At 38.9% G+C, this 26,308-nt stretch overlaps 1 protein-coding gene across 10 annotated transcripts; it reads right to left on the bottom strand.

The window, feature by feature from the left end:
- Positions 1 to 1,561: 1,561 nt before the first annotated feature.
- il15ra (interleukin 15 receptor subunit alpha) lies at positions 1,562 to 22,379 on the bottom strand. 10 transcript variants are annotated; one of them, XM_056455497.1, is made up of 9 exons: positions 22,165 to 22,379; positions 11,991 to 12,185; positions 11,514 to 11,531; positions 7,477 to 7,569; positions 7,170 to 7,391; positions 3,782 to 3,832; positions 2,091 to 2,123; positions 1,914 to 1,983; positions 1,562 to 1,832 (listed from the first exon to the last, which is right to left on the bottom strand). In XM_056455497.1, the coding sequence occupies exons 1-9, from the start codon at positions 22,229 to 22,231 to the stop codon at positions 1,688 to 1,690; spliced, it is 894 nt and encodes a 297-aa protein (XP_056311472.1). In that variant the 5' UTR covers positions 22,232 to 22,379; the 3' UTR covers positions 1,562 to 1,687. The 10 variants fall into 10 exon arrangements, with proteins under 10 accessions (XP_056311472.1, XP_056311473.1, XP_056311476.1 ...); XM_056455498.1 differs by lacking the exon at positions 11,514 to 11,531; XM_056455501.1 differs by lacking the exon at positions 7,170 to 7,391.
- Positions 22,380 to 26,308: the final 3,929 nt, after the last annotated feature.

Raw genomic sequence — 26,308 nt, forward strand, 5'->3', positions numbered from 1 at the left:
TATAACTAAGGGGTTCACAAACGTCAGCCCATGGCTCTCAAAATAACAATGCAAGTAACTTGCAACCCCCACTGTCCTCGGAGGTGGTTATAAATATACAAACGTACATTCCATGCAATTTGTTGAATTTAAGTTACATTGCATCTACATGCCATCTAATTCTCATTACGTTATAGACTGTTAGGTTGGAGTTAGAGTTAGTGTAAGTTGACATGTACTTGCAAAGTTTCTTATAGTCAGTTAAATGTCTGAAGGAGCAGTATCAACAGATATTAAGCAGAGAGTCTGCTAATACTCAAATGGACCATCAAAATAAAGTGTTACCAATCGTTCTGTTGAATACAAATCATATTAAAAGTCCTACTAAACTTTTATAATAATAATAATAACAATTGCTCACATTTATATAGCCCTTTTCTGGACACACAAAGCGCTTTAGACATTGGGGCAATCTCCTCATTCGCCACCTTGTGTACTAAAAACATCCTGAAGTCATTTAACATAGAAAGGAATTGTTTTAAAGATGAATTCCAGATAGGCAAACACTTGTTCATACCAAATGTGTCAGGGTGCAATTTACAAAGGGGTTTGACCCACGGAATAATGCTTGATCGCCTTGAAGGGCATCAAAAGAAGATGTATTTGGGGTGGGGAGGGGATTTCAGCATTAAATAGTTAAAAATCGTTTGCACTTATCTGTACCTTCCTAATTAATAGAACAAATGAAAATAATGGAAAATATAAATATACATTTCACCACTCCTATAACGGTTCATTCTTATGAGGAAAAACATTCAGTCAGCGGTCTGAAACCAGTAGATGTAGACTAACGATAGACACCCTAATTGCTAAAAAGACACTTTTCTTGTAATATATGTTTGCGTTTACATACAAATAAAGTCCAATTAGACTAGAGTGTATTTGAATACTTCTATGGTCGTTCATTCATTTATCGGTGAAGGGGTACAAGCTTGTCACTGTTCTGCAAAATTAAGTTTTGTGTATAAACAGTACACTGTAAAACCCAACAGTCAACTTTATCAAATGAAATGATGGTAGTTAACTTAAAATTGACTGAAAGTTAATTCTACTCATTTGAAAAGAGTTTTGAACTCAGTGTTGAATGTAGTGAGTTAATTAAATACTTCATTACTCTAACTTAATTGGGGGGGGGGGTATTGGGGGGGGCTTCGTTGCAGGGGGCGGGCGTTACTTTGCAAAACCGCCCAAATTTTCACTAGCCGCCTATGCCATTTTTTACCCGCAAAGATATATTCAAAACTGCCCAATTGGCAACACTGTTCACAGGACTCATTTGGATTAGTTTTTGAACTTAAATGGTTTGTTGCAATCGGTTTCCTTAAATAGTTTGAGTTACCTTAACGTTTTGGGTTTTACAGTGTAGGTTGTCTTTGAGAGTCAGATAACAACCCATATAAGCTTATTAGATGTCACTAGGTCAAAATCCACTCCTTAAAAAAACCAAGATGAGATGTAAATGATTAAAATATATGAAATTGGTTCACTGAAGCCCTGCAACACATTCATAAAGACCATAAAGTAAAAATATTATAAAAACTTTATTCTATGACAACGTTTAAGGGGCAGAGTGAGGTAAGGTACACTAAATGGAGTTGGTATTTCATAGGTGAATTGAGTCTGAATCTTGGACGGAGTCTGCTTGTGGTTAATTTGTGCCACTGACAGCAGTTGAGTCTATTGATGCATTGTTTGGTTCAGGAGCAATGACCGATACAGGTATGTCAGAATCAACTCCATCTTGATTGGTAAGCTGTAGTACGATCACATTTGTATAATCTCGACGTCTTGACCTGTGGATTGGAGAGTGAAAACAATAAAGTAAGATGCTGCAAAAAGCCTACAAAAGTTAAAACCACATTTATAAAACATACCTCCACCAGAGAATGAATAGTGTAGCTGCCAGACAGAGGATAAGTATGCTTGTAACTCCACCTATTGTTGCTACAGTACATGTGGAAATGTAGCAAAGAATAGAAAATGTAATGATGAGCACACAGCGGAAAATATATCATATTTTTCAATAAATGAATCGCAGTAATGTTACTCACATGTGTAGGGTTGTTGTTTAGAACCATTTTGTCCTAAATAAAAGATTTTTAATGTGTTAGTGAAAACTCAGGAATTCATCAAACTCATTTTGCTGCAAATTCAAATTACTTTCACTGAAAATTAAGAATGATTTTACATAAACATAAACAGCAATTAGAGACTGTTGAGATCAATAGAATTTGTAATATCACATTCCATACTTCTAAACCAAAAAGCAAGGTTTGTGTGAGTTGCTAAAAGATGCTATTTACTGAAAATCCTATTTGCACTTATATTATATACAGGACTGGGACAATAAAACTGAAACACTGGCCAATTTAGTGTTGGAGATTTCATGGCCAAAACCTGGTGGTCAATCTTCATTGATTGCACTTTCTTAATTCTTAGTGTGAAGGCTTAGTCTTTGTGATGTATCAAGAGCCACAGTATCCAGGATAATGTCAGCGTACCACCAAGAAAAACTAATCACATCCAAAAGGAGAAACTGTGGATGCAACAGGAAGCTGTCTAAAAGGGACATCTGGGTGCTAACCCGGATTGTATGCATAAAACATAAAACCACAGCTGCCCAACTGACTGCAAAATTATATGTGCACCTCAACTGTCCTGTTTCCACAAAAACTGTTTGTTGGGAGCTCCACAGGGTGAATATACATGGCCACGCTGCTATAGCCAAACCATTGGTCACTCATGCAAATGCCAAACGTTGATTTCAATGGTGCCAGCAGAAAAAATCTTGGGCTGTGTACAATGTGAAACATGTATTGTTCTCTGATGAGTCCACCAACACTGTCTTTCCCACATCCAGGAGAGTTACGGTGTGGAGAAGTCCCAAAGAAGCATTCCACCCAGACTGTTGCAGTCTCGGAGTAAATCATGTGGGTGGATCAGTGATGGTTTGAGCTGCAATATCATGGTATTCTCTAGGCCAAATACCTGTGCTAGATGGGTGCGTCACTGCCACGGACTTCCAAACCATTCTGGAGGACCATGTGCACCCATTGGTGTATCCATTGTATCATGAAGGCAGTGGCGTATATCAGGATGATAATGCACAAATACACACAGCAAGGCAGGTGACCGGGTGGTTTGATGAACATGAAAATGAAGTTGAACATCTCCCATGGCCTGCAGAGTTACCAGATCTAAATATTATTGAGCCACATTGGGCTGTTTTGGAGGAGCGAGTCAGGAAACATTTTCCTCCACCAGCATCATGTAGTGACCTGGCCACTGTTCTGGAAGAATGGCTCAAAATGACCACTGTGCAGGAGTTGTATCTGTCATTCTCAAGATGAATTGATGCTGTATTGGCCTCAATAGGAGGCCCTACACCATACTAATGAATCAATGTGGTATAAAACCAGGCATTTCAGTTTCATTGTCCAACCCCTGTAAGTGTATAATGCAAATGTGTTGCATTACATGCAAAAAACAAACAAACAATGATGTCAAATGCAAAATGAAATGTACTCTAAAATCTAAAATTAAAATGAATTTTTAATGTTCTGTTTTATATTATAAACCATAAGTGAAGAAAATTTATAAACTATATATAAAGTAATCCCAGGGGCTCTTCAGGATGTTGATCACAAAGAATCACAAATATAAGAGATTTGATTTGTTTAACGTGGTCAAATGTTCAATGATTCTATTATTCATATTAAATAATGTAATAAACTGTAATAACCTTCAGAATTAGCTGTCTTATTAGCTGTTGTCTTCACATATAAAGAGATTCCTAAAAAATGGCAGAAGAAAATTTTTGCATTTATCATCATCATCATCATGAGCAGTATTAAACAAATCTGTTAAGAAATATGTTACAGTGGTGAATCAAAAACAAATGCTGGATATCAAGTCACATAGTGTTGTTCATTCAACAATGTCACAGATTATTTTGTTGTGTTAGTCTTGTCAACCAATAAACATTGTAGATGTCACATGAAGAGGAATGTTTAGAAGGAAGGAGAAGTTTATGAAGGATACGCATACAGAAATTAACCATTTATTTAAGATCAGACAGTAGAAATTAGTTTGTATGATTTGGCATTATACAGTGCTCAGCATATATAATTACACCCCTCACAAATCTATATTTTAAATTCATATTTTTAATAGGAGGCTACACAATATTATATTTGTGCATAAACATTAGATTAGTCAGTACTGAAGCCAAATCTGGAGCTTATCTAACAAAATAACTTACAATAACGGTCCAAAAGCTAGTACACCCAAACTTATATGTTATAGAAAAATATTAAATACACATTTAAAAAAGAGGAAAAATCAAGAGAAGAAAACATGGAAAAATTTAGTTGAAATTTTGTAGGTTGTCATTTTTTTTTGGCAATATTTTGCTTGAATTTAATTGTATTATCTTTCAATTTCTAAATATGTTTGGTGACTAAAATATTATTTTAATAAATATATCTGTTTAATAAATCTGTGTTGTTTAAATGCACCAAAATACATTTCCTATATTCACTGAGAAATGTATAAAATATTCATTTTCAAAATGAGCTGTACTCAATTATGCTGAGGACTGTATATTACAGGTAGACATCGAGTCAATAATGTCACAATAAAATGGTGTAAATTACAAAAGGTAAGGTAATCCTTAAAACACCAAGAGAAGTTTTCAGATGTCATACTGTTGCTTTATATGAAACAATATTAACAGATAATTTTTTTTCATTGATTGTTGCATGGATGTATAAAGATCAAATTTTTTGAACACATACAGTAACAGGATGTATGATCATTGTTCGCATTGTTCCGGTTTGCATCCAGTTTTGCCTTAACTGCAAAGACCTCAGTGCTGAGTTTGACTTTATGTACAATTCTAAGTTTGATTTCTCACAAATATCCACTAAATAACACAAAAATAAATTTAACTGAAAAGCATTTGCAGTTTTATGACAAAAATCTATTTGAAAGGAGTCAGTGTATTAGATATTTTGTAAACAAAAAATAAGCGCTAATGCACCAAGAAAATTATGCAAACACATGTTGGATGTTTCTTTTACTGCTCCAATATATCAGGTCTCAGAGTTTCTACTAACAAACATATGGAAACACATGTTCACTTGCCCCATTTTTATTTGGTGTAAAACAAATTGTGGATGATGTAGTACAACTTTGGTACTAACAATACTAAAATACTAAAAACTGAAGATTACTGATTGACCAGCGAGAATCATAACTACCTACCTCATTGGATTTTAGATATATGCAGTTAGGTCCATAAATATTTGGACATCGACACAATTCTAACATTTTTGGTTCTATACACTAACACAATCGATTTGAAATGAAACGACCAAGATATGCTTTAACTGCAGACTGTCAGCTTTAATTTGAGGGTATTTATATCCAAATCAGGTGAATGGTGTAGTAATTACAACAGTTTACATATGTGCCTCCCTCTTGTTAAGGGACCAAAAGTTATTGGACAGAATAATAATCATAAATCAAACTTTCACTTTTTAATACTTGGTTGCAAATCCTTTGCAGTCAATTACAGCCTAAAGTCTGGAACACATAGGCATTACCAGATGCTGGGTTTCGTTCCTGGTGGTGTTCTGCCAGACTTCTACAGCAACTGTCTTCAGTTCCTGCTTGTTCTTAGGGCTTTTTCCCTTCAGTTTTGTCTTCAGCAGGTGAAATGCATGCTTTAGGTCAGGTGATTGACTTGGCCTTTGCATAACATTCCACTTCTTTCCCCAAAAACTCTTTGGTTGCTTTTGCAGTATGCTTTAGGTCATTCTCCATCTGCACTGTAAAGCAATGTCCAATGAGTTATGAAGTATTTGGCTTTATATGAGCAGAAAATATTGCCTAAAACACTTTAGAATTCACCCTGCTGCTTTTGTCAGCAGTCACATCATCAATAAATACAAGAGAACCAGTTCCATTGACAGCCATACATGCCCACGCCATGTGACTCATACCACCATACTTCACTGCTTACGATCATGAGCAGTTTCTTACCTTCTCCAAACTCTTTTCTTCCCATCACTCTGGTACAAGTTGATCCTGATCTCATTTGTCCATAGAATGTTGTTCCAGCACTGTAAAGGCTTTTTTAGAACTCTAATCTGGCTTTCCTGTTTTTGAAGCTCACCAATTGTTTACATCTTGTGGTGAACCCTCTGTTTTCACTCTGGTGTAGTTTTTACTTGAATTTACCTACCTCCTCTTGATCTGTTCAGCTGTTGTAAAGGGTGTTTTCTTCTCCAGGTAAATAATTATTTGGTTATCCACCACAGTTGTTTTCCATGGTCTTCCAGGTCTTTTGGTGTTGCTGAGCTCACTGGTGCAGTCTTTCTTTTTAAGAATGTTTCAAAGAGTTGTTTTGGCCTTGCCTAATGTTTTTCTATCTCTCTGATGGGTTTGTTTTCTTTTTTAAGCCTAATAATGGCTTGCTTGACTGATAGTGACAGCTCTTTGAATCTCATCTAGAGAGTTGATAGTAACAAATGCAAATAGCACACTTGAAATTAACTCTAGACCTTTTATCTGCTCGTTGTATTTGGGATAATGAGGGAATAACACACACCTGGCCATTGAACAGCTTAGAAGCAAATTGTACAATTACTTTTGGTCCCTTAACAAGTTAGAGGCACAAATGCAAACTGTTGTAATTCCTACACTGTTCACCTGATCTGGGTGTGAATACCCTCAAATTACAGCTGACAGTTTGCAGTTAAAACACATCTTGTTGATTTCATTTCAGATCGATTGTGTTAGTGTATAGAGCCAAAAATGTTGGAATGTGTCAATGTCCAAATATTTATGAACCTAAATGTATATAAATGGTATCAGTAAACAAAGATTTCTGAATGACAAAGTTAAGCAAGCAGAGTCATGTCAAACAGTAAAAAATTGGCTTAGCACACATTTGTAAAAATAGTAAGAGCTACAGTAGTTGAAGATTAATGCAAAAATTGTGCAGGGTTACTGATTTGGAATGACACAAGTGTGAGTAAGGAGTGATCTGTATGAATTAGAATGTTAATTTGTAAACTTTGCTATTAGCCCCATGCACCTTAACCCATCATAGTGAGCTGCTTCACCTGTTTTTGTGGTAAAAGAGCTTGACTGTGTTTGTGGTGATGTTGTGCTCTTATATTGTCTGGTTGCGATGCTGCTGGCAGTTGAAGAAGCTGTAATTGCATTGGTTGATGTAATAGACTCCGCCTCTTTTGTTGTGCTCTTCAAAGTTGGCTGGTTGGTAGTTCTTGCTTTGGTTGTGAAAACTTCATTTGTTGTTGTTGGCAAAGTTATATACCCTGTTGCTGAAGTGTGCCATGTAATTAATATAACTGTGGGCCTACCCAAACAAAATCAAAACATACTTGTGTAATATAATAAAACGCGTACCTGTGATTGATGTGCTTGTGCCAGATATTGTGGGAGTGTTTATTTCTGTTGTAGATGATGTGAAATGTTGATCAGATCTTGGTGTTGGTGCCTCTGCAGAGGCAAATAAAAATAAAGACATTTTAGACATTAGCCTTAGTCTTGGTAAAGTCAAAGGGTTGGTGGTGTATATAAGTTACTTTCTTTTTAGTGTTTTGCTAAGGTAATTTTTACATTTAAAATTCCTATTCGGTTGAGACTAAGCATGTTTTCACACCTGCCTTTTTTAGTTTGATTGAGCAGTTCGTTTTAGCAGGTGTGAATGTCGCACTCGAGTGTGCACCAAAAGCGAACCAAAAAAGCATACCGTCCAAAAAACCTCCTTGAAGAGGTGGTCTTGGTACGCTTTCAAACAAACCCTGAAGCAGTTCGTTTGTGGTGAGAACATGATCTGAAGTAAAACAGACCCAACCACAAAAAGTACTGTGCCTATTTTGACTAATCCAGCTGTCATCGTCATCGTCATCGTCATCTTATGGGGTGTGGAGGAAAAATATTTGTTGACAGCACTTTCCCAACAATTTTAAAGAGAGAGAGAGAGAGAGAGAGAGAAAGAGAGAGAGGAAAAACATTACCTATTGGATCGTTGGTAATGTTTGGTAATATGGTAATACACGCCTTTTCCTGAAGAGACTTGCAATGCAATTTGTTTTCTAGCCGGAGTAGCGCTTCATTCTCAAAATGTATAGTTTGTCTAAAGTAATGTATACAAACTTAGTATACTATGACCAGGGATACAATCAGCCAGGGCAGTTGACCCACCATAGTAAAAAGCGACATTTTGTGTCTGCTGGTTTGTTTGCTTGCGGGAGTTCCATCGGCATTTTCCTGCATGTTAATTCTGACTAATCAAAAAGCAGTTTAGGAAATATGTTCAATAACATCTGACCAATGAGTGATGTGGATTTTGTCACATGACTGCATTTTGGTTCTTTTCAACTGGTTCGGACCAAAGCAATCAGTGTGGTGTGAAAACGCCCTAAAGATGGCAGAAAAATGCTACAATGTATCATTTGTTGACCAAATGAACAGAACCACAGATGTGAAAGCACACTTATTCTCTAGGCTATGGCAGTTCTAAATCCTGGTTCTCTGCACATTTTGTTCCAGCTAAGTGGACATCACTGGATATTCTGCAATAAATCCAGTTCGGTTAAATAACTCTTTACAGTTCTGTAATAGGTTTCATCTGAAGACACTACAAATTTTTAATCAATTAAACTTAAGCCAGTTTTCCATGTGCAGGGCCCAGGGGGAGAAGAGAGCAGTGAACACGATGTCAAACATGTCAACTGAATCACATACAGAAAGCAGAAGCTGCTACTCAAATGCTACTACATTTGAATTTGAGTGTACTTCATTACAAGTATGATCTTCTGTATATAGTATGAATAGAATTCAGATGTACTCCCATTTATGAATGAGATCACGGAGCAGAACGGAGGTTTGTAAGAGCGAGGATTAAGAACAGCTGTTCTAGGGAGGTGTGGGTTTGACAGACATACTTTGCAATTTCAGCCCTGTCCAAATCTTTAAAGTCTCTGTTTTCTTTCACCAACTCTAATAATTCCAGAGCAAAAACTACTGTTTGTTAGCAAACTCAATAATCCTCTAAGAAATCTAATCCCATTTGAACTTGATTCTGTGATTGCTGATAATATTTTCACATGTTTCCTTGTGTGTTTTGGCTACTGCTCATTTTGTTACTAATTTGCACTGCTTGGTGTTGACTGCAATTTATTACGGATGTTGATGCATTTGCCTTTCAGCAAAGACATGAAATAATAAAATCGAGAGCTACGGGTAGGTTAGGTAAACTGGTACTACTTACTGACTACTGTAACATGCACCGTGTCATTACTCACATTCATTTCTGCACTCATGATCTTTTATTTAGATTTATACACTTACAAAAAGTAAACTACAATTAAATGTTGCTGAGTTCCACACATCGACTGTCATTGGGCTAAAGTCGGAGCGTGTTGGCCCAATTCATAATGTAGAATCAGCATTGGGCCATCGACTGAAGAGAGATCGCACTGACTGGTTACTTAGCAATGAATCAGAGTGCTAGTGTGATATGGTGAAGTGACGTAGCAAGTAAACTATTCAAGCCAAAATGGAAAGCAGTTGGCTGTAATTTTTCTACATTTCTCAAATATTTGCAAACAAATATTGAGCGTTACCTTAGTGGATTATTAGATTATCAGATATATTTGCATGAGCGAATCACTCCGTGGTGAGTAACAATAACTGCGATTAATGTTAATGCTGCTTTGTTAAACTTTGTGCTAACTTTCAACGTGAGGCAACAAAGTTGGGTTTTGTTGGCGGTAGTTGTTTGGCGTGTAATGGGCTTAATAAACGTGTCAGTCTGATGTTAGTCCCTTCAGAATTTATATGTAGAATCACAGATGTCAGGTGCTCAAACATCATTCCAAATATTAGTCTCTACAGATCAACTATTAGTAAGTTAATTCCACCAACACCCTGTTGATCTATCAAAATATTGCTTGATAAAGTATTGCAACACAGTAACACAATTGTATAACAATTACACAACAACAAAGGAGACGAGACAGTCTTCGCTGCAGCCTGCAGCTTGATGATGTAGTTGACCAGGTCCACTACCTAATTGACGATCGCCTATACCTCCCCCTACCCTAAACCCAGCCGTCACAGTAGCATGGGCATTACCTTAGTGGGCAGTAGTTGATGATCGCCTACACCTCCCCCGACCCTAAACCCAACCATCACAGTAGCATGGGCGCTAACTTTGTGGATGGTATAAGGTCCACTACGTAGTTGACGATCGCCTACACCTCCCACTACCCTAAACCCAACCGTCACGGTAGCATGGATATTACCCTAGTGGGTAGTTGTTGACGATCGTTTACACCTCCCCTACCCTAAACCCAATCATCACAGTAGCATGGGCGCTTTCTTAGTGGGCGGTACAAGGTCCACTACGTAGTTGACGATCGCCTATACCTCCCCCTACCCTAAACCCAACCGTCACCGTAGCATAGATATTACCCTAGTGGGTAGTAGTTGACGATCGTCTACATCTCCCCTACCCTAAACCCAATCATCACAGTAGCATGGGCGCTTCCTTAGTGGGCGGTACAAGGTCCACTACGTAGTTGACGATAGCCTACACCTCCCCCTACCCTAAACCCAACCGTCACGGTAGCATGGATATTACCCTAGTGGGTAGTAGTTGACGATTGTCTACACCTCCCCTACCCTAAACCCAATCATCACAATAGCATGGGCGCTTCCTTAGTGGGCGGTACAAGGTCCACTACGTAGTTGACGATTGCCTACACCTCCCCCTACCCTAAACCCAACCGTCACAGTAGCATGGGCGTTAACTTAGTGGGCAGCAGTTGACGATCGCCTACACCTCCCCCTACCATAAACCCAACTATCACAGTAGCATGGGTGCTACCTTAGTGGCCGGTGAGGTCCACTATGTAGTTGACGATCACCTACACCTCCCCCTACCCTAAAATCAATCATCACAGTAGCATGAGTGTTACCTTAGTGGGTGATACAAGGTCTGCTACGTAGTTGACGACCGCCTACATCTCCTCCGACCCTAAATCCAACCATCACAGTAGCAGTAACCCAACTGGTCCAGTAGCATGGGCGTTAGCTTAGTGGGCAGTACAAGGTCCGCTATGTAGTTGACGATCGCCTACACCAACCCCTACCCTAAACCCAACTGTCCCAGTAGCATTGGCATTACCTTAGTGGGCGGTAGTTGACGATCGCCTACACCTCCCCCGACCCTAAATTCAACTATCACAGTAGCATGGGCATTACCTTAGTGGGTGGTAGTTGAAGTTCGCCACACCTCCCCCTACCCTAAACCCAACCTTCACAGTAGCAAGGTCTGCTACGTAGTTGACGATTGTCTACGTCATCAAGGGCTGCAGTGAAGACATCTTGGAAAAGACAAACAGACAATAATAATTACAAAAAAATGTACATACTTTTGTTTTTGGGGTCAGCTGCAAAGCAAAAACAATGAAATCACTACATTGATCATGCTATCTTTAAAAGAATGTAAAACAAAACAAGTTAAACATTTCAGAAAAAATTTGAAATGTGTTTTTTTTTTTATGGGTGTAGTCAGTGGGTGGTGCCAGGGCATTGTTAAACACATTAAAGCCATTGTTAACATGACCCTGGACAAACTGAACATCCTTTGTGAAGTATTGCCAGGTTACCTGCCTTATACTGAGAGTTCTATTATTGTTTTTGTTTTCCACGTGTGTAACCTGTTTGGCTTGACCTCGCTCTTAACTATAGATTAGCCAAACAATGAATTGCTGAGAATGGAGCCTGCACAGGACAATCAATCAATACATCAATCAATGAAAAAGTGATACATTTAGCCAGGTTAAACAAGGGAATGAGCTGACCATCTCTGTGGTTCTGCAAGTACTCTGTAAAAAAAAGTTTCTTACGTATGCATACGAGTGAAAGAGCTGATATCCAGGATGGCTTGTCCTTGTCATGTTTTTTAAGGCAGCGAATCAGGTTGGATGTTCCTGCTTTCCTCACGTAGCCAGCTACGCACTGAATACGAATAGAGGAATTAAGCGAATAATTCCCAATAACAGGTTCAGTGTTGATTGCCTTATCCGGAGGTCCACAGAAATCTGAGATAAAATAAGACTAAAATAAATACATATGCAAACAACGAAACTAATAGATACAATCACAGTCATCAACGTATTTGCATAAATATCGTAAATGATTTCTTTCTGAGAATAAGTCTATTATCTTTTTCCTTAAGGGAGAGTTCTTATTCTAATAGATGGGGAAATTATTATTATTATTATTCTATTTTGGAAGAATAGATGTGTTAATGAATTACAATCAGTTCAAGAAAAAGCTCCAGTCCTCCAGACTGCATCTGCATCTGTACAGTGGTAATAAATCCTGGATTTCTATGCCATCAATAGCTAAATGCAACAGTCAGATTTTTGTGCAGTTTATTTTTTTAACACACTCAAATTAGAAACATCCAGGCAAGTGTGTTGAAGCTGCTTGGAGCTAAACCTCCCTCACATTTGTCTCTAGCAGAAGAACTGGATAGTGCGTAAAAACATTTACTGTAAACAAAACATTCAATTAAAAACTTGACCTTACAATTCTGTGGTTAATAGTTTGTGTAGAAATTACATAATTAAATGGCAAGCCTTTTAAATGTAAGTAATATCTATTTTCATGCTAGTGCTTATTCATTAGCGACTAGTGCTCATTCTTTAAATCTCATCACCTTTCTAAAAGATACTTGCAATTTATTTATTAGTTGCTAGTACTGTTTAAAATATACTAGTTCTTCTTATATTTCACATTTTAACCATTGACTTCTATGGAGATCTGCCCTGTTATGTGTTCCAAATGTAACTAGTATTTTCTGGATACTAGTTGTTATACATAGGGTTGATCCTCAATGTGATAATCAATGTGTGTATAATCAATGTGAAACAGCAACCTGTCACGGATTGGCCAGGCTCTTCCACCAATTCCACACAGCGCCCATCATCACCGGAGTTCTAATCATGCACAGCTGCACCCAATCACTCAAACACACTATATAAGCACACACCTCACTTCAGTCATTGTCCGGTCTCGTTTCTACGAAGCGGACTCATAGAGAGTACCCTCCTGGTATTCACTATCCTCTTACTCAGCATTTGATACTTACCTGTTCTCTGTTTACTTCCAGTTTGTCCAGCGTTCCCCGTGTCCTGTCAGAGTTGAGTGTTTCGTCAGTCTGTCTTCCCCACAATCCATCTGGTGTGTGCATTCGGTCTTCCTCAGTGTCTGTCATCCGTCCTGCTTCAGAGAAGGAATATACTATCAACCAGAACTTCATTCACTTTCCCATTGTCCTCCTGCTGTTGCTCTGCTGTTAAAATAAATACCGTTTAATATTTACTCACCCTGTTTGTTCGTCTGCTTCCATAACAGAAGACCGGACCTACTACAATCAACAGCATGAGCACTCACGATCCCATTCAGGAGTTGGTGGACTCGCTGAAGAGAGTCCTTCTACCATCTGCACCACTTCCCGAAGCACCACCAGCACCGAGCACTTCTTCGCCGTCCACCCACTCATCCAGTCCCATGGCTCGACCAGCGCCCTACTCTGGCGGCGCGGAGGAGTGCAATGGATTCCTTTTACAATGTTCTCTTGTATTCACTATGCAACCTGATTTATATCCCACAGATCGGTCGAAGATTGCTTTCATTATCTCCCTTCTCTCTGGATCCGCTCTCCGGTGGGCTGAGACCATCTGGCAGCAAGCTGGACCGGTAACGAATTCCATTCATACATTCACGAAGTATTTTAAAGAGGTCTTTGGTCGTGAGGATGGAGAAGTGGCAGCTGGAGAGCAATTATACCACCTAAAACAAGGAGCCATGTCCACACAGGACTATGCCCTCCAATTTCGTACTCTGGCTGCTGCTAGCGGCTGGAATGAGCGATCTCTCCTTACTACTTACCGGTTCGGATTGGCACCCCACCTTCGAATACAGTTAGCAGCCTTAGACGATACTATGGGTTTGGAAAAATTTATCCAACGTTCTCTTCGATGTTCTGATCGTTTGAAAATCTACCAACATGATCCTGAACCAGTCCCTCAAGCACTCCTCCGTCCGTCAGAGCCCGTGGCCCCTCCCGAACCAGAACCCATGATTATTGAATCTGGTAGACTCACAACCACTGAGCGACAGAGGAGGCTGAACCGGGGTCTGTGTATGTACTGTGGTGCCGAAGGACATGCCAGACTGAACTGTCCCATCCGTCCCATTCGCTCCTTGGTGAGTGTGTTCAGTTCTACCATTGAGAAAATGCACCCCCTCACCACCAATGTTCAGTTAACTACCCACTCTCTCTCTGTTGCAGCTACGGCCCTTATCGACTCCGGTTCAGCTGGAAACTTCATCTCGTACGCCCTCTGTCGCCACCTCCAGCTCCGCACCGAAGCCTCGAAGCACATCTACCAGATTCAACCCATAACCAACGATATCACTTCCCAGGCACGTATACATCGTAAATGTGAATCCATCAATCTCCAAGTTGGATTGCTTCACAAGGAGGAGATTCAATTCCTGGTTCTGGAGGGTGCCACCATGGACATCATCCTAGGGCGCCCGTGGCTGGTGAAGCACGATCCCATCCTCTCTTGGGGTACCGGAGAAATAAAGAAATGGGGTAAAGAATGTATGTCAAGCTGTTTTCCCGATCTACCTTTACAACCTCAACGACCCCTTCCGGTCTACGTCACCTCTGTCGAAAGTCCAGTCGAGAAACGATCCATTCAGATCCCGAAGATCTACTCCTCATACGAGGACGTATTTTGCCCCAAGAGAGCTTCCCAGCTACCTCCACATCGGCCATGGGACTGCGCCATAGACCTGATTCCTGATGCTCCAATGCCCAGAGGTAGGATCTATCCGTTGTCCCTTCCGGAGACTAAGGCCATGGAGGAGTACATTCAGGAGGCTCTGAGTCAGGGGTATATCCGCCCTTCCACCTCACCTGCGGCATCAAGTTTTTTCTTTGTGGCTAAGAAGGATGGAGGTTTGCGGCCATGCATCGATTACCGAACGCTCAACCAAGGAACAGTCAAATTCAGGTACCCACTTCCTCTCGTCCCTGCGGCCCTGGAACAACTCCGATCGGCCCGGATATTCACCAAGTTGGACCTCCGCAGCGCATACAACCTGGTACGAATACGCGAGGGGGACGAATGGAAGACGGGGTTTGTGACCCCTACTGGGCACTACGAGTATCTGGTCATGCCCTATGGTCTGGTCAACGCCCCCTCCGTATTCCAAAATTTCATCCATGAAGTCCTCCGGGAGTTCCTCCATCTCTTCGTCATTGTCTACATAGATGATATCCTGATTTACTCCCGGAGTGAGGCCGAACATCGCCACCATGTTGCGGAGGTCCTGCAAACCCTCCGGAAACACAAATTATATCTCAAAGCTGAAAAATGCTCATTCCACTTACCATCTGTGCAGTTTCTGGGATACATAATAGATCAAGAAGGGGTTCGTATGGACGAGAGGAAGGTCACTTCAGTTATCTCCTGGCCAGAACCCAAGACCATAAAAGAACTTCAACGATTCCTAGGGTTTGCAAATTTCTATCGACGTTTCATTCAGAACTACAGTATCATTACCGCTCCTCTCACCAACCTCCTCAAAGCTAAACCCAAGAAATTATCCTGGCCTCCTGAAGCCGCCGCAGCCTTCCAAAGTCTCAAAGATTCCTTCACTCAAGCTCCACTCCTGACTCACCCAGATCCTGACCTGCCTTTCGTGGTTGAAGTGGATGCATCAACCACTGGAGTGGGAGCCATCCTTTCACAGTCCCACGGTACTCCCAAGTTACTCCATCCATGTGCCTATTTCTCCCGGAAGCTTAGCCCGGCGGAAAGGAATTATGACATCGGGAACCGAGAACTTCTCGCCATCAAGCTCGCCTTGGAGGAGTGGCGACACTGGTTGGAGGGGGCCAAACATCCCTTCCAGGTGATCACAGACCATAAAAACCTACAATATCTCAAAGATGCTAAAAGACTCTGTCCTCGTCAGGCCCGTTGGTCATTGTTCTTTTCCAGATTTCATTTTTCAATATCCTATCGACCAGGATCAAAAAATATCAGAGCAGACGCACTTTCCAGAATTCATGATCAGCAAGAAACCACTGAAATCCCGGCCAAGATCCTTCCAGAACACATTGAAATCTGCCCCATCCAATGGTCTGCTCCTCCAGCCATCGCCACTCCTGACCCCATACCTCCGCCGGGCTGTCCCCCTAATCGGCGATTTGTCCCTGAAAATCAACGGGTAGATCTCATCCATTCTAGTCACACATCTCTGGGCACTGGACATCCCGGGGCCAACAATACCCTCTCGCTGCTATCCCAACGCTTTTGGTGGCCGGACATGGCTAGGGATGTGAGAAGGTATGTACAAGGCTGCAGAGAATGTGCCATATCGAAGAGTCCTCGACATCTACCTGCAGGAAAACTCCATCCCTTGCCCATCCCGAACCGTCCCTGGTCACACCTAGGAGTAGATTTTATGACGGACCTTCCTTCCTCCGATGGTAATACCTGCATCCTGGTCATAGTAGATCGATTCTCAAAATTCTGTCGTCTGATTCCCCTGAAAGGTCTTCCCACGGCCCTAGAAACAGCAGAAAATCTTTTTAACCATGTCTTTCGATGTTTTGGACTCCCAGAAGATATAGTCTCGGACCGAGGTCCTCAATTTATTTCCAGACTATGGAAAGCATTCTTCAAACTCCTAGGTGTGACTGTCAGCCTCTCGTCTGGATATCATCCTCAAACCAACGGCCAGACGGAGAGGAAGATTCAGGAAGTGGGACGGTTCCTCAGGACCTTCTGTCACGGTCACCAGAATTCCTGGAACCAGTTTCTGGGCTGGGCAGAATACGCCCAGAATTCATTGCGACAACCCACCACAGGACTAACGCCATTCCAGTGTATCCTAGGATTTCAACCTCCACTCTTTCCCTGGGATGGCGAACCCTCAGATGTACCAGCAGTGGATCACTGGTTTCGGGAAAGCGAGAGGGTCTGGGACGAGTCACATCACCACCTTCAGAGGGCAGTTCGTAGAGCTAAGGAAGTGTCAGACAGGAGGAGGATTACAGGGCCTGTCTATAATCCCGGGCAGAAGGTTTGGCTCTCCACCAGGGACATCCGCTTACGACTGCCCTCCAAAAAACTTAGTCCCAGATTTGTTGGTCCCTTCACCATCCTGGAACAGGTCAACCCCGTCACCTACAAGCTACAACTACCACCTCAGTACAGAATCCATCCTACATTCCACGTATCACTACTTAAACCCTATCACAACCCTCTGATTCCCTCCACAGAGCCTGGCCACGAAGAGGAACCCCCTCCCCCACTGATGTTGGAAGAGGGTTCCGTCTACACAGTCAAGGACATTCTACGGTCCCGGCGTCGTGGTGGTCAACTAGAATACCTCGTTGACTGGGAGGGATATGGACCAGAGGAGAGGTCGTGGGTCCCCAGATCCGACATCTTAGATCCCGCACTTATGGAGGAGTTCCACTCCAATCACCCCGAGTTCCCAGCACCTCGCGGACGAGGTAGACCACCACGGCGCCGGAGGTTTAGGCCCTCAGGAGCGGGCCCTGGGGAGGGGGGTAATGTCACGGATTGGCCAGGCTCTTCCACCAATTCCACACAGCGCCCATCATCACCGGAGTTCTAATCATGCACAGCTGCACCCAATCACTCAAACACACTATATAAGCACACACCTCACTTCAGTCATTGTCCGGTCTCGTTTCTACGAAGCGGACTCATAGAGAGTACCCTCCTGGTATTCACTATCCTCTTACTCAGCATTTGATACTTACCTGTTCTCTGTTTACTTCCAGTTTGTCCAGCGTTCCCCGTGTCCTGTCAGAGTTGAGTGTTTCGTCAGTCTGTCTTCCCCACAATCCATCTGGTGTGTGCATTCGGTCTTCCTCAGTGTCTGTCATCCGTCCTGCTTCAGAGAAGGAATATACTATCAACCAGAACTTCATTCACTTTCCCATTGTCCTCCTGCTGTTGCTCTGCTGTTAAAATAAATACCGTTTAATATTTACTCACCCTGTTTGTTCGTCTGCTTCCATAACACAACCAGTGTGTGCGAGGTGCATGCTGGGAGTTGTAGTTTGTAAATGTGGCATGTGTGTAATTCTCCAACGATCCACAGTAGCTAAATCATTGGTGACTGTAACAATGGTACAGAATAGTTAGAACTCAATAGAATAGAATAGAATAGAATAACTCAATCCACATAGAAATCCACAAAGATGTTTTTAATGCGAAATATTTCCTTATTTTCAATGAAAATCAATTCAAAAAGTATGATGCTTTTAAATATTCTTTAAAAAATGAATTATTAGTTTATAATCATGTAAGTCAAGTGTTCTGAAGAGACACGGTTGCTTTAAAAAAAAAAAAGAACTTTTAATTTGGGGTATTAAATAGCCACACTTAAATAGCCTGTGCATACAGTAGCATTTTGTCTTTTATAAAATAGATAAAAGAGATTTTAGCCTAACATATTGAACAAACTGAGCACCACAAAACATGTAACCTTTTGATGAATATGTAATTTGATGCTATCATTTATTGACTAACAAATTGCACATTTGCACAAATTCGCTGGTCAAATATTAGGCTGTAATTGCATTTGACTTTGCCAAAAAGTGACATCAGCTAGGTAAAGTATATTTCTAAGAAATTTGATTTTGATAATAAAAAAAAAACTGCTGATACGTTTAATTTATTAACATTTAGTCATAATATAGTCAAAACTATACAAGCAAAAACCCTACATCTGTGCTCTCAAGCAAATGTTTGGACAAGATGTACAGAGATCGGTTAAAAAGCATTTCAGTACGGAGGTGTATGGCATTTCCCTTCTAATAAAATGAGGAAACAGTGAGACTATTTGTAATCATTTATCATGCATTTAAAAATATAACCGAAGCACCAAAAGCTCAAAATAGTTGTTTTCTAACCAGCTGCATTTATGGTTCAGTGACTAATCGCATTTTTCAGTGACTCTTTGAGGCCGTCAGTTTCCTATGGTTGGTGTGACAGCGATTTTCTGAACTTGAACACATCAGAGAAACAATCGCTAGTGCACTGGAACAGAAGTCCTCATCTCTTTTCTTGGAGATCTGTTTGCTGCAGAGTTCAGCTCCAACCTTGATCAAACGCAACTGAACCAAATAATTAGAACCTGAAGCAGCACTTGATAATTAGACAGATTTGTTGGATCAGGGTTGCAGCTGAAATTTGTTTTTACAAATTTAGGCATGGCAAGGTAACAATGGTAGATATCCAGGAACAGGGTGGGTTGGTGACCACTGCATTAAAGGGTTAATTTATACCAAAATGGAAATTCGTCCTCATGTTGTTCCGAACCCATTAAACTTTAACACAAACAAAGATGACAAAAGCTATTATCGTTTTATATACAAGTGTTCTAAAGAAAGATGATCACTTTAAAAAAAATTACATTTAATCTGGGGTTTTATTCGGTTATAAACATTAATCCCTGACCATAGAGTAAATAGAAGCTTATTCATACTACTTGACATGTGAGAACAAAAGTCATTGGATTAATCTGCTCAATTCCTATGGATTTATTTGATCTCTGAAAGTTTTGAAGCCTCAGAATATTGGGAGAATATTGAGCAAACTTTCAATGGAGACCGAAATCTCTCAGATTACATGACAAATGAAGACAGCTGTCTTTGCAGTGCAAAAACCCTACATCTATGATCCCAAGCTCTTTGTTTTGGACAAGACAGTGCAAAGATCTGATCAAAAGCATAAGAATAGAGTTTCAGTATGGAGAGGTATGGCATTTTTTTTCCTCTAATGGAATGAGGAAATGGTTGGGATCATTTATTACACAGATTAAAATAGCACAAGAAACCTAAAAATCATTTTCTCACTCACTGCCCTGACGTGTTATTGACTCATCTCATTTTTAACCATGCCTATGTGGACAGCATAACTCTTCTTTAATGCCAAGGAAACATGTAATGCATTTGTGCAACAGCATCTTTCGCAATCTGAATCATCCTCAACCACATTGCAATGTAATGCACTACATCCTGACTGAAACTTTTACAAATATGAGATGTATACCTAGGATAAATAAATACTTCTCACTGTCACAATAACAGAGACTTTTCACTGTTATATAGTTATTTTCAGGGGAACACAAAAGAAAGCGAGTTCATATTTACTACATACAGTTGAAGTCAGATTTATTAGCCCCCCTTGGATTTTTAAACGAACAGAGCAAGGAAATTTTCACAGTATGTCAGATAATATTTTTTTCTTCAGGGGAAGGTCTTATTTGTTTTATTTTGGCTTGAATAAAAGCAGTTGTTGGTTTATTTAAACACAATTTTAAGGACAAAATTATTTAAGCCCCTTTAAGCTATATATTTTTTCAGTAGTCTACAGCAGTGTTTCCCAACCCTGTTCCTGAAGGCACACCAACAGTACACATTTTCAATCTCTCCCTATTCAAATACACCTGAATCAAATCATCAGAACATTAGAAGAGATCTGAAAACCTGAAATGAATGGTTCAGATAAGGAAGACATCCAAAAGATGTACTGTTGGTGTGCCTTCAGGAATAGGGTTGGGAAACACTGCTCTACAGAACAAACCATCATTACACAATGACTTGCCTAATTACCCTAACCTGCCTAGTTAACCTAATTAACCTAGTTAAGCCTTCAAATGTCACTTTAAGCTATATAGAATTGTCTTGAAAAATATCTAGTCAAATATTATTTACTTTCATCATGGCAAAGATAAAATAAATCGGTTATTAGAGATGAGTTATTAAAACTATTATGTTTATAAATGTGTTCTCTGTTAAAATCTTCTCTCTGTTAAATAGAAATTGTTGAAAAAATAAACAGGGGGACTAATAATTCTGACTTTAACGGTATGTACATGTATAAAAATAAATATAACAGAGAGAAATTGGAAATTCCTTTTCACTTTAAATTGCACATTTATTACAAGATCCAAAATTAAAAGAGTTTGACAGATGTTATGACTGAAGATAAAGTGTTTTTACATCCTTTTTAATTCTATGAACAGACTCCATTTATCACCACTGCCTTTATTTGTGCATTTTTGCTACAATCTTTCTGTTCAAATATTTAGACAGAATAAAACAAAGATTTAAGCCTCTTTCACAAAGATTAAAGATTAACTAAACTTATAATCATTTCTTGTCACAAACTCTGAACATTAACCACATCCTTTTGTTGCTCTGAAGAAACTGAAACCATAGTGAAACAAACCCCCTACAAAGGCTTTTTAGTACTTACAAAAGCGAATCCATGAATCATCACCATTGCTTTCTTAATCAAGATATCAACCTCAGTATAAACAATAGCATATGAGTTTGAAACAATATCTGTAAGAGTACGTTATGACAGAACTTTATATAGCCTATAAGGGGGCTCTTATAAGTTTTATACCTGCAGTTTCTGAATTGCCAGATTAAAAATACATATATTGTAAAGCTTGAATAAAATGCGTAAACTGAATAGCCTATCATGCATAACACTACTGCAATATCCCACAGAACTGATTCAAAGCTGTCGCCTACGCGGCCATTATCTATGTCTGTTTTTCTTTTAATCCCATTAGACTAAAGAAAAATGTGAAATATGCGAACTCGTTTAAATACAATTTCAAATATTTTGAAATATTCGAACTGCAGATATTATAAAGATTATTTCTAATACTAACAGACTGTCTCATAAATGAGTTTATTCCGTAATCTACTTTCTTTTACCAAGACAGTTTCGTTTTATTTATTTATTTATTTATTTTTACTGCTAGGCCATTAGATAAACAATCAGGGAACGTGCATTCAGCAAGAATGCAATTTATTATGCTAACACAACGGTTAAGGTTTCAATAGATGTGCGATATGCACGTATAATAGATGTGCGGCTTATCTTAAAGTCAATTTGAATATTTCCCATAGCATAATGTTACTCCACTTACCGCTTGCTCTGGCAATATTATGCTGATACGCGCTCGACACGAAAATCAATATAACAAGCATATACATGTCCACTTGTCCCAGAGAATCCAGAGGGAACACCGATGATTAAACCCTCGCGAATGAGCATAAAAGAGAAGCACCAAGTCTTTTCAGTGGCAATTTCGCTTTCTTTCATCATCTTTCACTTTCACTTGTGGGCGAGTCAAAGTGTTCGCCTACAGCACAGCACGTGTGCAGTTTCTAAAGGAAGTAGTTTGACGTTTGATTTAAGCCTTATTGTTTTTATTTGGTACTGACTGTATATTTTAGATTTAATGCATAAACTAACATAAATCAATTAAACAAATTAAATCTGATTAAATATGATACAAATTAAATTCAGTTAATCCATAATATACTACAGTGGTTCACAAAGGAGGGGTCGGGACCCCTTGGGGGGTTGCGGGACAATAAAGGGGGAGGGCGCTTGGTCATTTGCAAGGATCTAATTAATTTTATTAAACCATTAGAATTGCCATATTTTATCCATAACCTACAGAAGATAAAAGTAGTAGTTCATAGTTATAGCCGTTCGATTTTATTTTATTTTTTCTATTAGATTGTGACCCTTGGGGTGATTACATTATATTAAAAACACAGCAAAAAAAAATCAGATGCAGCAGATTAATTTTATGGCACAAGGTTAACCTTTCTGGCACAATTACAGCACTGACATACATTCAAAAAAATTACGATGACCTATTGGTGTGTGTGCACAGTTGCATGCAAGGTTTCTATATTTATAACCACCTCAGAGGATATTGGGGTTTGCAGGCTGAAAAGTTTGGGAACCCCTGATATATTATTTACACATGGAAATTTAAACTAAATTAAACTAATATAAATCATTGTTTGTTTGTTTTTACATTACTGAAATCATAAATCATATTTTTGTTGTTTAATAAACATTTGCACTTAAACTGTGACACAGTGTGAGATAACTGAATCAAATCAAGTATAACTATTCAGAATAGTTTCCCTACTATGCAATATAAGTTTATTTAGTTAAGCCTTCATTGTTTTTATATACTGAATCCATATTTTAAACATGTTGAATACACTGCACACTTAAATTAATGAAACTCTGACATAGTATGAGATAAAGGTATTAAATCAAATGTAAAATATTCAAAATAGTTTTTCTCTATAACACACAAGGCTTTTTTATTATGGTTATGCCATTATTGATTTTATGTATGGAACTGAATCCATGTTTCTGCTGTGTTCAATACATTACACAGGATATTATTATTTATTATGCGCAATTATTATTATTTTTTTTTACATTTATTGTTTAATATATATTGAATTCATATTTACAATAAGTAGATTTTTATATACTGAATTCAGATTCACAATATGTTGAATACGCTGTATGAATTTAAATGCATTAAATTTTAATTTATTAAACTCTGATACAGGTTAAGATAAAGGTATCAAACCAAATGTAAATGTGCAAAGCTTTTCTTTATGATTATGCCTTTAATGTTTTATAAATATGATACTGAATACATATTTTTGTGGTTTAATGTAGTGTATTTAAACTATAAAAATGGATTCATTGCCTTATAGGGAATAATATTATTAATATTTCACAGTTCATTTAGTAGCTTTACTTCAAACTGTGTCAGAGTTTATTTAATTTAAGTGTGTGTAGTTTATTCAACATATCACAAATGTTGATTCAGTTCCATATATATATATAAACAATAAAGGCATCCAAACATCCAATCTGATGTGTTGAGGCAAGCTGGAGCTAAATTCTGCCAGGAGATTGGCCCTTCAGGACTGAGATTGGTGACCCTTGCTGAAGAGTCTTGGGCATCAGAATAAACAGCAAAGTGAAACTGAATAGACAGACCACGCAGGTTGAAGCTCCAATCCTAATTAAACACAACTAAACAAACTAATCAAGATTTTGTATTTTTTAAAACTTCCAGGCAAGTGTAATAAAGCAAGTCTGCAGGGACAACAGCCCACAAAGACTAAGATTGATAACAACCTTACCACTGTTTAAAGGTCACCATCACAATTTAAATGAACTTTGTAATAGTACCCTTAATGGTAGCCTATATTTAACTTAAACTCTGTGAACTGAAAACTAAATTCAAGTCTGCACCATGTACTGATGCTCAAGGCAGGTGTTTTTTCTGTAGGTTAAATGTTAACTTAGAACATGTCAATCACAACTCAATATGCAAATACAAAGGGGGAGTCCTATGCATGGGACACCATAACAATGTTATGGGTTTGCTTGTTCACCTTTCAGTTGAAACAAAACTTTCTAAAGTTTTGGTGGACTGATTTTACTGAGACGTTCTACTGAATGCTTTATTGTAAATTTCACAAACTAAAAAAACCCTGAAAAAAAATGGTGCTCAAGAATCATTTACAATTATGTCTCTTGTTCTTCATTTTCCTTCTTGTCTTCATTGTGTTCCTCGTCCTCCTCCTTCTTCATCGCTTCCTCCTCTTCCCTTTCTCCTCTTTTTTGTGCTATTCTTCCTCATCCTCATACTCCTTGTTGTCCCCCCTTTCTTCTTCTCTTGCTCATACTCTTTTCCTTATCCTCATCCTCCTCTTCACTCTTTTCCTCCTTTTCCTCCTTGTCTCTTCCTCTTCATTATTATCCAACTCTTCGTCCTCTTTATCTGAAGAAAAGATTTTTTTTTCTACATGCACCTGACTAAATTACTAGTAGGGCATGTTCTTGTAGTTGTAGTGTCTTCTGATGACACTTACGTAATTATTCTCAGAGCCTACAAGCGTCTTTTGCTGAGATGATATCTTGTCCCTTTTGAACACTAAATGATAAGATTTTTAGTGCTTCATAAACATCACTGCACAGTGCACACTGTCAAAAATAGCTGGTAAAATGGCCACATTCTACAGTAAAATTGTTTTTCTAGGTAACAATTTACTTAACAGGGTGTTTATAAGACTGTAATAAAACCTGTGATGTCATGAACGCGAATGAGATTTTATGATTGCTTATGACAGCTGTAATTTGCTCAGTTGTCATTTTAAATGCCAAGAAGATATTATGAACTTGACATTACCAAGACAACATAGCTTGTCCTAAATCGGTCATAAACATGATTGTCATGAGGCTTTATAATTGTAATGGATATTTTTCTGATCAAGTTTTCAGTGGAACAAACTGTATTTGTCATTAAAATGTCTCAGTTGACGTTTCATTATTGCGTCAAATATATATATTTTAAATATTCATTAAGTCATTAATATTTAATACCATTTTACTGACAAAATTTAACTTGTACAACTGTAGTAGAGGTAAAAAAAAAACTATGACGGTGTTATAAAATTCATGATATTTATAATGGCTTCATGACAATCATGTTTATGACAGATTTATGACAAGTTTTGTTGTCTTGGTAATGTTAAGTTGTCTTTACAAAGCCAAAAACAGGATGTGATTTAGTCAGGTTTGTTTATGTCAAGTTGTCATAACAAACAATGTTATCTTTGCATTGAAAATGTCATAACTGAGTGAACGCAGCAGATGTCCTTCCAACCACAACCCAACACTGGGAAACACCCATACACTCTTGCATTCACACCCATACACTACGGCCAATTCAGCTTATTCAATACATTTGTACCGCATGTCTTTGAACTGTGAGGGAAACCGAAGCACCCAGAGAAAACCCACGCAATTTACACAGAACTGCCAACTGACCCAGGCGAGGCTTGAACCAGTGACCTTCTTGCTGTGAGGCAATCGTGCTACCCACTGCTCCACTGTGACACCTGACTTCAGTTATATAAATAAATAAAAATAGAACAACTTTAGGATGGAGGATCATTAAACTCCACAAACAGCATCAGCAGATTCACTTATTATTGGCTGCTTTGTCTTCCATAAAGTTCTTCTTGAGAGATAACAGAGGCTTAGAGATTTTATTTAGTTTGGTGTCATTACAATAGAGGTCAGTGAGTGTTTATTATAAGATGGGATGTCAGACAGGCAAGGATTAACAGGAGCAAAACAGTATTATAAGGGGTAATCCACCAAAATAATCCAGTAGTCAGGCAGGCAAGGTCAATGAATAAAAAATCCAGTCAAAAATGCAAAAAACAAAT

Source organism: Danio aesculapii, chromosome 4 (genome assembly GCF_903798145.1).
Source record: "Danio aesculapii chromosome 4, fDanAes4.1, whole genome shotgun sequence".
In the NCBI taxonomy this organism is placed as follows: Eukaryota; Metazoa; Chordata; class Actinopteri; order Cypriniformes; family Danionidae; genus Danio; species Danio aesculapii.

What these genes read in the sequence shown, in the direction of transcription:
- il15ra (XM_056455497.1), bottom strand. Translation starts at nt 22,231, where the DNA reads ATGTATATGCTTGTTATATTGATTTTCGTGTCGAGCGCGTATCAGCAT. An exon ending in TAAGACAGCTAATTCTGAAG is followed by an intron (nt 2,124 to 3,781) that starts GTTATTACAGTT and finishes TCTTTTATTTAG; the next exon opens with GACAAAATGGTTCTAAACAA. An exon ending in TAAACAACAACCCTACACAT is followed by an intron (nt 1,984 to 2,090) that starts GTGAGTAACATT and finishes CATGTACTGTAG; the next exon opens with CAACAATAGGTGGAGTTACA.